The sequence below is a fragment of the Plectropomus leopardus genome, chromosome 22 (assembly GCF_008729295.1).
Source record: "Plectropomus leopardus isolate mb chromosome 22, YSFRI_Pleo_2.0, whole genome shotgun sequence".
Classification (NCBI taxonomy): domain Eukaryota; kingdom Metazoa; phylum Chordata; class Actinopteri; order Perciformes; family Serranidae; genus Plectropomus; species Plectropomus leopardus.
In genome coordinates, this window is record NC_056484.1 from 11,109,419 (window position 1) to 11,122,346 (window position 12,928).

Consider the following 12,928-nt stretch of genomic DNA (forward strand, 5'->3'; position numbering starts at 1 on the left):
TAGAAAATTGGAATATAGCTTTTACTATAGTATTAACCAATAGCGACTGTCGGGGGGCGGAGCACCGACTCATATCTACATCCTGTAACCACTATTTCCCAAGAAATGAAACTAGCCCGCAACCTGAAGTGAACTCGCTGTCGGTTTTCACTGTTTATGCAGACAACACTGACCACTCGGCAGGTAACGTTTAAATGTTTAATTTAAGTTTTATAACGTCGTCAAAAATGTCTTTGTGCTCAGAGGAAATATAGCGCACAGAGTGAGTTTGCAGAGCTAACCCGGGGCTGTGTTTGGCAGGGGCAGGATCTCCTGTAGCTAGTTAATGTATTTAGCCGTTTAAATACAAATAATGTGATTTTTATTCCTCTGTTTCACATTCATGTGAGCTCAAAGGGCGTTTTCTTAAAGTGCCACCGCAGCTTTTATTTCCCCTTCGTCACTGGCGCATTGGCCAATTCAGAGGGACTATTTTTAGTGATTAAACCGGGAGTGTGATATGACCACGAGTCTGTCTTTACACTTCAGACTTCTTCACTTTCGAGGGACTATTTTTCCTAAAATAATCTTATATGCTACACTATAAATATTTGAGGAAGGGGTCCAGATGTTGTATGGAAGTGCGTTTCCCCCTGTTAATGCATAGATCCCACTTCAGTGGTTAGGTTTGAGGACAGACGCAGGTGCAGAAGGACCAGGTGAGTAAAAAATAAATCAAGTTTTCCTTATGAAAGCCATATATGTTTTTTTTTTTTCAATAAAATAAGATAAAAAGGGTTTGATCCACATGCTCAGGAGGGACAGAGGAAGGATCAGTTATGTACCTCCTGGTTTACCATTGTTTAAGTGCACTGATTAAAGTTGTAGTTTTAAAATGACACTTTAAATCATAAATATAGCATATAATAGAAAATGTGTCAAATTAATATTTCATAAAAAGCAGGGGGTGGGTGGAAATAATTATAATAATTACAATATTAATGCCATTAGCCAGAATCACCTTTAACCCTGTTATTGTGTGCTTTGGTTGTTTTTTGCCAAATGAATTACCTTCAAAATATGAAAGTAAGGAAGTGGTTTTGTATCATAACCTATCACAAGATGAACAAAAAGAGCAATAGCATTTAATTGATGGTAAAAAGACAATAAGATGGTGTTTGGGGAGGGAGACGAAGAGAGAACAGAAAGACGCAAAGATGAAAGTTTTGCTAGTTTTATCATTTATTTGTTTACTTGTTTATTTGACAAGGACGAATGCATAAAACATTGCTTTGGGTATGAAATACAAAATAAATGTAATACATACAGGTTTGTATCCAAGGCTCGTCTCTGGTTAGGCTTTTAGAATTTAAACAGGAAGTATAGTATTACTCAGTTTAAAGTACTACAGTACAATTAATACAATAGTATACAGGCAAAAAAAATGAAATTAAAGTGGAGACCAATATGCTAGTATTACCATGTCTGAAATATTAACATGACATCAATATTTACTTTTTAAATATTATGGCTATCCTCAATACCAGTATTTTGCAACACCTCTAATGGACATGGTGTAATGGAAAATGTAGTTTTATGTATGTTTAATAATGTGAATAACTTTGTGGGGCCATTTGATTTCATACGTGCTTAACATAGGCTACTATAACATGAAAACACAAGTTTTAGTCTTGATAATGAGTCTCATGTTAGTGTTTGTAACATTGAAGAGATCACAAATGAACAAAGTATTTCACATTTATTATTTTTACGTCTGAATAGTCAACAGTTTTAGGGCTCCATTATAAAACCTTTACAGGAATGCACTCTGAATCATCAGATCTTCTCTCTTGTGCAGACATGGCCAGCAGCTTCCTATATGAAGAGCAGTTCCTGTGTTCAATCTGTCTGGATGCGTTCACTGAACCCGTCACGACTCCATGTGGACACAACTACTGCAAGTCCTGTATCACAGGGTACTGGGCCAGCACAGACCTGATCCAGTGTCCCCTCTGTAAGAAGAAGTTCCACAAGAGACCACAGCTTCAGGTCAACACAGAGTTCAGAGATATGGTGGAGCATTTCAACAACATGAGGGTGAGGGGGGGCGATGACATCCTCGCCAAACCAGGGGAGGTGCCCTGTGACATCTGCCTTGAGCCGAAGCTCAAAGCCCAGAAGACGTGCCTGGTGTGTTTGGCCTCGTACTGCCAGACTCACCTGGAGCCTCATCAGAGAGTCACAAACCTTAAGAAGCACCAGCTGATCGACCCTGTGTCAAACCTGGAGGACAGGGTGTGTAAGAAGCACGACAAGACGCTTGAGTTCTTCTGTAACTTTGACCAGAAGTGTATTTGTTCCATGTGCTTAAAAGAGGAACATGCAACACATGAAGCTGTTGCATTGGAGCAAGCGTCCAGAGAGAGGAAAGCTGGGGTGGACTATGTGATGTCAGAGATAAAAGTGATGGAAAACTCAAAATCCAGGAGTATTAAGGAAATCAAGTACACAGTTGAACAAAGCAAAAGAAGGTCAGAGAAGGAGATAGCAGACATTTCGGAGGTTTTCACTGCTCTGGTGGTCTCCCTGCAGAGAGGCCAGGCTGAGCTGATTGAGGTGATCCAGGAGAAGCAGAGAGCAGCACAGGAAGAGGCTGAAGATCAGCTGACACAGCTGGAGCAAGAAGTTGCAGAGTTGAGGAGGAGAAGATCTGAAATGGAGCAACTTTTACAATCAGAGGATCATCTCTGCTTCTTGCAGAGCTGGCCGTCTCTGTCACACATTGAGGGTCTATTCGAACGTCTGTCCCGCTCCTCCCCTGCATTTACACCAGACCTCACTGCCATCAGTCAGCAGAGTTATGTAGGGACGGTTAAAAAAACAGTGGCTCAGATGGAAAAGACGCTCAGCAATGAGATGGAGATGCTTATTCATGAGGTCAGGTTATCTGATGGTTGTGAGGCCGCTGAACAGCGTGATGCAGCTGAAGAACTGATGACAGACGAGTTTGTTGAAGAAGTGTGGACGCCACCTCAGGACAAACTGATGATGATCCAGCAGTGTTACGCTGTGGATGTGACTCTGGACACCAACATGCTCCATTCCAAATTCATGGTGTCTAAGGATGGAAAACAACTGAGATATGGTGAAGGCCTGCTGTTTTTTTTTAGTAATTTACTGGGGGCAAGATCCGAAAATCAACCCTTTGTCCTTGGAAAAGAGGGTTTTTCCTCAGGCAAGTTCTACTATCAGGTTCGAGTCAGTGGGAGTAAAAGTTGGGTATTGGGAGTGGTCAAAGAGCCCGTTAACAGGAAGAAGAGGTCCATTCCCACCCTTGAAGACGGAGGCTGGACACTTTGTGGACTGTACAATGACTTCCAGGAGGAATGTTTTGCTAACTCTGATAGGTCGTCTCTCTTGAACCTGAAGCAAAGGCCCCAGACAGTTGGTGTGTTTGTCGATTATGACAAGGGAGAGATCTCCTTCTTTGACGTGGACGCCAGGACTCTGATCTACTCCTACACACAATGTGCCTTCATTCAGAACGTGCCAACAATGACAGCTTTTTTGTATTTCATGACAGGCACTACCTTCAATAACAGACCAAAGCTTCACCCTGTTTTTGGTTTCTTTGAAGAAGATCCCAACAACATGCTCGAAATCACTCCTGTAGCCTGCGAGACTTAATGCTTCGGTAGGCAGTTGTAGTTCTGTGTCATTGGGCAAACTTAAAATACAAACTGCTCATATCATTGTTGTCAGGCGCTAACTCCAAATATCTCCAAATTGCACTATTTTCATTTTTTTTCATAAATTAATTTTATTGGTCGTCCTCTACGTCTATCAAAGGGTTTTTAACATTTCTCAACCAATTAAATGTATTTAGAAAAGGCTGTGACTAAACTTCATATCTCTGTTGAATCATTTGAAAAAAAAAATAGCAGTTTTTACTAATTCCTGAAAAATAGCAGTTTTGGAGAGCAGCGATATTGTAAATCAAGTGGACTAGGAGAAAAGCAGACTTTTGTCTGTTTTCTCAGGTTTTAAAACAACTGGCTTTTCATGGGTGTCTTGTGCCAATCACAGGTCGTTTAAGAGAGAGGACGTTCCTATTGGCTGTTCTACAAATACAGATGCACATGCACCCTTCAGTGAAAGCCTGATTCAGAGTCATTCAGTGTTGCAGAAAAAGTTGTATTCTGGCATTGGCAATGACTGCCTACACTGTAGAGCAACCCCCCAAAAAATGCAGACTGACTTTTCATAAATAAAGAGAGTGACATTAAATGAAATAAAACACAAGATGGAGAGAAAATGTTGCTAATAGTATAGCCTTCCAGTTTAACCGTAGCCAGAGATTCACAGGAGCAGCTGTGTCGCAGCTTATGTAGCTAATGTTTGCTAGAGCCTAAAATCAGTGTTCCCCAGTTAGTGGTGGGGAACTGGCATTACTCCTTAACTCTTTAATTTTGAGCTTTTTGTTTTTCCACTCATGTTGTGAAAAAAAGTCAGAGATTTCAGCTGAACAAAGCTGGTTAGATCACTTAGAGCTGACACTTTGTGATGGGGTTCAGAAAGGTGGAGGGTAAATCATATACTATATTTACATACATGTTACAATACCTGTATATGAACAGGAGATGGCACCATTGTTTAACTAATGTTCTGTTTTTTTAAGAGATACAGCTTTAAGATTTATCAATTAGCTAATCTCCAGACATTCATATTTTGATAACTCATTCATTATTTATGTTTTATGCAAAAATGTAAAAATAATCAATGATTCTAGCCTCTCAAATGTGCACATTTGCTTGTTTTCCGAGACTAATACGATAGTTAACTAAACAAATATCTTTCTGTTTTGAACAGTTAGTTGGAAAAACAAGCGACTTTAATATGTCAATTTGGGCTTTTCACAGTTGTAATGGGCATTTTTTAAGATTTTCTTTCATTTTATAGACCAAACAGTTAATCAGTTAATTGACTGGGCCCATAGCATGTGGGGGGATGCACCAGATTAACAGCTGACGTTACTTAACAACTTCTTTATGCTAAGTGTTGATTATTTTGTCCATCAGTGGCTTCTATGAATTTGGGCACATGGTTGTGTGCATATGATAAATGTGCTTTATGATTCGATTACTTTATGTGAAAAGCAAGCTTTTTTTAAAGAACAAAATATGAGTAAAGATAAACAGGTGCTTGTTATGTATGCATAATGCATCTGATGTGTATTATACAGCTTAATAAAAATGCATTTCATAAAAAAACACTTCTTTTTTCTTTTCCTTTTTTATCTGTTTCCTCAAATAATATTGCTTGAGTTCTATTGGGGTGTCCTGTTTCTTGCTCATGGGCAATGTCTCCTGTTATGTTTAGAAAAGGAGGCCCATTTAGTTTTTCTTTGTTAGGATAAAATACATAAAAGCCATCAGTAAAAGTTTTAACTGATCAGGTTAGCAGACATTTCAGAAGGGAGCGCTGGTCCACCACTCCTGGAGTTCATCTCTCAAGGGGAACTTTAGCCAGCAGACTATTTATACCTCAGCTGTCTGACTGAGTGGCGCCCTGGGAACTGGGACACTGTGTGTGTGTGTGTGTGTGTGTGTGAGAGAGAGAGTGAGTTAATGTGTGTCTAGTTGGAAAGATTTCTTTAGGATGATGTGTAATTGTGTGTGAGAGAGACAGGCAGAGAAAGAGACCTGGAAGGCCAGGATGACCAGCTATGAAATATGCCACCTACCCTGGTCAGATACTGTATGTAGGTCATTCACTCATCAAACAGACTGACTCTGAAGTGTAAACACACCACAGGTCCAATGCACGGCTGCAGAAAGAACAGAAGAGCAAAACACCAAAAAAAAGATGAAGATTTAACAGTAACAGTAACAGTGTCTGAAATTTTGTGCATCATTACAACCAAGATTACATATAGTAGTTTAAAATTAGCTACACCTAACCTAAACCAGCAACAACAGTGAAATGCTGCTTACACAGCATAAAACCATTAAGATCAAACAAAACAAGATAAGATAGGATTGGATAATTGCAAAGTATGTGGTAATATATTGTACAGCAGGAAATTACACAGGAATTTTACACAGTATACGTAAAAAAGGTTATGTATGTATATGTATAAAGGCTGATGTAAGTATATGACATATAAAATAATTTAATAATAGATTACACAGTGTAGGAATAGGTCAGTCAGAAACATTTAGTAATATAATGCATAGCAGGGGCCATTTTCTTCTGCACAGGGTAATTTTACTTTTCATACTTATAAGTAAATTTTACTACTTTTACTTTCAGTGGATTCATTTTACTTGTAATGGTGCATTTTTACAGCATGCTATCCATAAATGAAGGATATAAATGCTGCCTCAACCCATGGACCTACCAGACACAAGCCAGAGGGGCCCAAAGTGTCAGGGGGGCCCTCAGGCCAATACCTGCAAAATGTCACTCAAATTAACATGTACCGATCAGGAAGAGACATAAAATAAAGTTAAAAAGATGACAAGGAAGTGCAAAACATTTCAAAGTGACACAACATTGTCAGAAAGACACCAAATTAGCTAAAGCGACACAAAATTATATAAAAAGTCACAGAATAACTTCAAAGCAACACAAAATTTACCCTGAGTGACACAAAATGATCTCAGAGAGAAACAAAACTACCTCACAGTGACACCAGGTCACCCAAAAAAGACACAAAACAACCAAAAAAGACACAAAATGATCACACAGACACAAATTACCTAACTGTTATGCAAAATCACACAAAAAGATCTTAAATTGACATGAAATAATCAAAATTACCTCATAGTGAAACAAATTAGCCCCAAAACACACAAAACAACCAGAAAATACACAAAATAATCTCACAGGGGCACAAAATTACCTCATAGTGACAAAATATTACCTTAAAAAATCTGAAAATGGTCATAACATTGTTTTACAGGACGCATTTTTTTTTTTATATGAATTACGACAAAATGATAAATTGACAGTATTTTTAACATTGCATGCTATTAATGGGCCACAAATAATCAAAATTCAAAATGAAAAGCGCTTCTCCTTAAATTGTTAAACGTTAATAATTTTGGATTATCATGCACGCGACTCAGTTGGGAGAGAGCGGGAGGAGGAGGGGTGGGTGGGATACGTCTCGGGGGCGCGCGCTCCACCGTGGTGACGTCACGGGAGCGCCCGAGCAGTGGGGAAGCCACCAGTGGTAAAGCTGGCAAAGACGGAAAGGAGGGAAAGACAGACAGACGGGACAGACAGGAGACACAGGAAGACATAAAGCGAGACAGGAGGACAAGTCCCAAAAGAGAGCGAGCGTCTCACCTCGGCTGACCGTCTGTTACGTTAGGAAACGTCACTTTGAGGTTTGACAGCAGCGGAATAACTGAGGAGGAGATGTGACTGGCCTTTTTTCCCCCTTCTTCTTACACAGAGCTCATTTCACAACCGAGGGGCAGCAACGTAAACACAGCCGCAGTGAGTATTGGAAGTTAGCTGAGTGTGTACATGCATGTTTTATTTCATAGGCCTGCGCGTGTGTGTGTGTTGTAGACATGTTGTCGGTCACATGTGTGCCGTCTGTGTTTGTGTGACTCGTCGCAGGAATAAAAGAACCAGCGACAACATTAAAATTTGATGCCTGCTTTGAGGTGCAGCAGTTTTCAGGTCAGCTGTGAGACCTACAGCGGGGCTCTGTTAGATTTCCGCCGGGAGGGGAGCGGTGTAGCTACGTGTTTCGGGCCACACTTGTCATTTTGATACATTTTGTACTGTTGCAAACGACAATTCAACAACGCTTCTTCCTGTTTAGCTCAATAAACCTATTGTACAGCCAGAGGCTTCCCCCGGAGTAACAAGGTAATAACACTATGTCTTGTCTCTGTGCGTCCAAATGCGATTATCAATCTGTTCGCTGTGTTGCAGGCTGCAGAAGTGCTGCTGACAGCCTGTTAGTTTCTCAAAGCCAATTGTTTACATTAAGACCTCAAAGAGACACACAGTGATCTCAGAAGGACAGATAACTATACCAAAAAGATACAAAATTACCTTGAAGAGACACATGATGACCTCATAGACACGCAAAAATAATTGTGAGAGACACAAAATGACCAAAAAAGAACACAAAGACAGAGTACAAAAAATATTTTAAAACAACAAACAAACCTCAAAATTACCTCAGAAAGATGCAAAGCATTATAGAAGAAAAAGACCTCAAATAGACACAGAATTATGTTAGGGACACAAAATGACCAAAGAGATGCAAAATTCCCTCATAGAGACACAACATTAGTCTTCAGAGAACACAAAATGACCAAAAAAAAGACACAAAATGAGTTTAAAGAAACAGAATTGACTTCAAAATGACACAAAATAACCAAAACCCCCACAAAATTACAGCAAAGAGATACAAAAAAGCCACCCAAAACACACAGAATTACATCAGAAAGATACAAAGACACAAAGGACCTCAAATAGACACAAATTATGTGAGACACAAGAGACACAAAACTACCAAACAATATACAAAATTGTCTCAAATATGCAAAATTACCCCAAAGAGATGCAAAATTAGTTACACAGAATAACCAAAAAGAGTCAAAATGAGCTCAAAAAGACACAAAATGATCTCTAAGAGACACAAATTACCTCACATAACCAAAAATGACCATAAAGATATGCAAAGAATAAAAACATTGCTATCATAATCCTCAGATATTCTTTAACAGCATCAGTTTAGAGACCACGTTGTGGGTTTATCTGCTGTGGTGTCACTAATTTTTTTACTTAGGGATTAAAAGTGTGCCTTTAGTCAGTATTAAGTTTCATGTCTTGCTATAATATTTCCAAGGGGACTTTCTCTTGTGTTGTGATATTTCCAACAGTCTCCTTCATGAGCTTGTTGTGTTCTGGACTATTTTAAGGCACAAATATGTGCATTTCTCTAAAATAGTGTTTTTTCATGCTGCCATAGTTGCACAGGACTGTCAACATCCACGTATGCCAGCTGGCATGTAACGCCGAGACAGATCAAGCAACATGTTAAAAGACAGAGTAACAACATCTTTGCAGATCAAATCAATCCGAGTAAAACTTGGATCTGATATTTGATCGTGCTGATGAAGGCTGGGAGGTGAAATCTGCTGCCTGTGTTTTGCAATGCCCCCGGGGGGGGGGGGTGGATAGCAGAGGGGACGCTGTGATTTCCTTCTTGTTCCGCCCACCGCTCTGTTTCTTGCACTGCCCCTCCTCCGGGAACACCGAGTCAGGGAACTGAGCTGCTTCCTTCCACTCAGATTGTTGTAAACACTGGACATTTTTAAATGACCAGACTTTGCATACCTCAGTCTGCCTTTGGTTAAACCTTGCTCTAATACTATTCATACTTATAAGTTTCATTTTGTTTTTTGAATTTGTTTTATGAATCTTCTAAATTTAGCATGGCCTGGCCCTTAGATATATTTATCTGAATGTAACTGTAGTTACTGTACACATTATATTTTTGGGTTATTTTAGTTACTTAAGTCACCGTACTAATTAACGTTTTACAGCAGTGGTTCCCAACAGATGGGCTGCCAGTTCACTCTGAATGGACCACAAGTGACTCACGACCATGTCAAGTTAGTGAAAAACACACTTTATTTTGAAGTGAAGTGAATTTGCAGCACAGAGCTTCCATTTTGAAGAACGGTTTCCTGTTGTAGAGTGAGAGAGGATTTTTACAGTAGCTATTTCATTGATTGCATTGTGCTTTGTATTTTGTGGCCTTAAATAAATAAATAAATAAATAATAGGAATAGGCCAAAGGGACTGCTTTTTATTTATCAAAAGAGGGAGGTGGCCTCCCTGTGTGACTTCACCAAAAGTTTATAAAGAAAAAAAATCTTAAAAAGAAGAAAGAAGAAATTGGCCTGATTTCTTTCAACACATGAAAAGAGGCCAAATAGCAATTTAAGAATTAGTAAAAAAAAAAAAAAAAAAAAAAAAAAAAAAGTTAAAAGTAAAAAATAAAAAACAACAACAAGTAATAATTTTGTAAAATAATATAGTTTTTAATGACATTTCCCCCTAGCCTATTTAAAAAAATAATTTCCAAATCTACGAATTTCCTGTAAATTTTGGAACACTTCTTGCCAAGTTGCTCATTGTCGCTTTCCTCGTATTTTCATAGAAAGCAAATCAATGTCCTCAGGGTTTGAAGGTTTTCATGCTTGTGATATGTCTGAATGCAGCACAAGAAAAGTCATGTCAATCCATGTTCCAAAGGGTTAACTAAAGTGTTTTTTCATACCTAGCTTTAATTTTCATTTTAGTTTAAGTTAACTATAATATTCACATATTTGCAACATCCATGCTTCTGAAAACTGGAGTTTAATTCAGCTTAACATGACAAAGACAGTAGCTCTGTCAAATCACTTTCCAGAACTCACTTTTATCATAAGACTAGCATCACTAATGCCTTGTTTATTATCTACTTATTCAAGTTGCTTTGTAACTTTTCCAGAGTTAGGATTTATTTTTGTCACCTCAGAGTGATAGACAGATAGGCAGACAGACAGACAAACTTTTCAGGCGGTGTTCAAGTCACCTTCCACACTCGCTTCATCCTTATTTAACCTGGCAAGTTGACAATGTGAGCACATTCCTCTTCACAGGACGAGCCTGGGGGGAGTCTCACTCTCACTTTCTCTTCTATTAACTACTACACACTCCCTGAATTACTTTTGTGCCTCCCTGCCTTTGTGTTAATTGCCGAGTCTCAACGGTACATTTTCCATATTTGCTATGTAGGCAGCAGCAGCAGCCAAGATTAGATAAGTGTGCGCTGTTTGCATGACATCGATGTACTTTTTGTGCAACCCAGTGTCCATGTACATGGATGTGTGTGTGAGTCATGGTGTGTATGTGTGAATGTCTGATTGTATGCGTGTTTTGTTTGCCCAGCCTGCATCTCAGATTAATTTCCTGTGGTACACAATAGACTGGAGCTGATGCTATCTGTCTCTTATCAGTGTTGTGCTTTCCAGTGTCTGAACCATATTATATGTCCTATCGCTGATAGGACCGGTGGCACAGAGTGAAGGTACAAGTAACGCAGTCACTCTGGTGAGACAAAATCTGAATCTCGCCCAGACATCTACCTAATATTTTCTCCCATGTGTAATTGGGCTGCTCTGTTAATTGAAAAGAACCCTCCCTTGCAGTTTTGGCTATTCCAATGTCCTGTGTGCACGATTAGTTGACTTTTCTCTCAGTTCTCTCTTTCTGACAAAAAAAATTAATTATTGAAACTTAGGCCTTTTAATTCCTCTGTAAATTTCCACTTAAATCCTGTAGAAATGACTTTAGACGTGTTGCAATTTAGTCAAAACTGCATAAATCAGCACAAAACTGTCATTATGATTTGTCATCAATATCGTGCTCTGACAGGGAGACAGTATCTTGTGTCTGAATGCAGAACTGAGCCAAACCTCTAATAATATGTTACTCAAAACCAAACAGCCGCATTGCATGAGCCACACATTACACATTAGTGCTAAATGGTTTCTAGTAATATACGTCATTAAGCAATGACAAACTGCCTTGGGAATGACCTGAGGCCTGTACTCATCAAACTGCTAAACATGAAATTTTGGACTTTTGGATGTAAAAGATGAAAGTGGAAACCTTTCACTTAAACTTGTACCTGCAAATTTAACGCGACAGTTCACCCCCCAAATCAAAAATACACATTTTTCCTCTTACCTGTAGTGCTATTTTTTCACTTTAGATTGTTTTGGTGTGAGTTGCAGAGTGTTGGAGTTGTCAACCATCAGCCGCATTTACACCGCCTGCTCAAAGCGGGAATATCACGCTGTTATGCCATCTCACTGTTCTGTATATAATGTGCGATCGCAGAAAGGGAGGGCAGAGAGGACTCTCCTCTGAGCCGGTAGAGGACGTATTTACAGTGCCAAAACGAGGTCTGTGAAAAACGTATGGCCGGAAAGACATGACTGTGTTTGAGGAGGTGTGGATTATGTCAGTGACCACATCGCAGGAGATTTTAAAAGCAACTTTTAGCAATTCACAGCTAATAGATAGATATCGTAAATATCTGATACTGATACCAACTACATTCGATACCCATTATGTGAATAAGGTGGTGAATGTTCTGGTGGCATGATGGCATGCAGGACTGCCAATATTGTCAAACACACCAAACTCCACTTTATTACACCAGAAACTGTGTGGGTTGTAGTTCCTGCTGTGGGAGTGTGAGCTGTGCCAAGGACAGTTGTGAGTCTGCCCAACTGCACACACGGCAGCAACAGAAAGTATGCAGATTCAGTGCAAAAAGGATAGATTGCAGGTATCGTTTGACTGCAGAAGTTTCAGTACTACTTGGTACTGGGTAAGTCTGGTCGATACCTTTAAGGCGTTGAGTACTGATACTAAGCCGTACTCTCATCCATGAGTAGATGCATGCCTATTTATGTGCAATGGCGTGATTTGTGGGTGTAGTTAAGCTGAAAGAAAATATCCAATTCTACACAAAACTGCTCACAACAAGGTCTGGGGATTATCTTTAGTAAGTATGTCAGAATTTCTGAGAAGAGACATTCCTGTTGAGTTTTTCAGATGCATGTTTTTTGTCTCTTTGAGCAACACAAGCCAAGTGCCATTCACATCTCTACAGCTGAAATATCTCCAAGACTTGGCACCTCACACGAAAAAAATTTTAGGGGTAAGAAGAAAAATATGTAGTTTTGATTTTGTGGTGAATTGTCCCTTTTAAGAATATCTGTTTATAGCTTATAGCTGTTTATCACATTTCTTGCAACTTCCTAGCTCCAGGTGTCTCTTAAGTTGGTTAAACGAAGATCCATGATGACTAACGTAAGAGAGCTCTGAGACATGTTTTGGAGTTATTGTCAGATAA

At 39.3% G+C, this 12,928-nt stretch overlaps 2 protein-coding genes across 6 annotated transcripts in view; both read left to right on the top strand.

Moving 5' to 3' along the window:
- The first annotated feature begins 78 nt into the window (after positions 1–78).
- Positions 79–5,251, top strand: LOC121961130 (E3 ubiquitin/ISG15 ligase TRIM25-like). 2 transcript variants are annotated; one of them, XM_042511003.1, is made up of 2 exons: positions 79–183; positions 1,838–5,251. In XM_042511003.1, the coding sequence occupies exon 2, from the start codon at positions 1,840–1,842 to the stop codon at positions 3,664–3,666; it is 1,827 nt and encodes a 608-aa protein (XP_042366937.1). In that variant the 5' UTR covers positions 79–183; positions 1,838–1,839; the 3' UTR covers positions 3,667–5,251. The 2 variants fall into 2 exon arrangements, with proteins under 2 accessions (XP_042366937.1, XP_042366936.1); XM_042511002.1 differs by lacking the exon at positions 79–183 and adding an exon at positions 191–698.
- A 1,947-nt stretch (positions 5,252–7,198) lies between these two features.
- Positions 7,199–12,928, top strand: part of LOC121961587 (ELKS/Rab6-interacting/CAST family member 1-like) — a 155,864-nt gene continuing 150,134 nt past the window's right edge. For all 4 annotated transcript variants that reach the window (XM_042511643.1, XM_042511644.1, XM_042511645.1 and 1 more), the window contains exon 1: positions 7,199–7,485. The gene's annotated coding sequence lies outside the window, so the exon portion shown is untranslated. The remainder of the gene's footprint in view (positions 7,486–12,928) is intronic.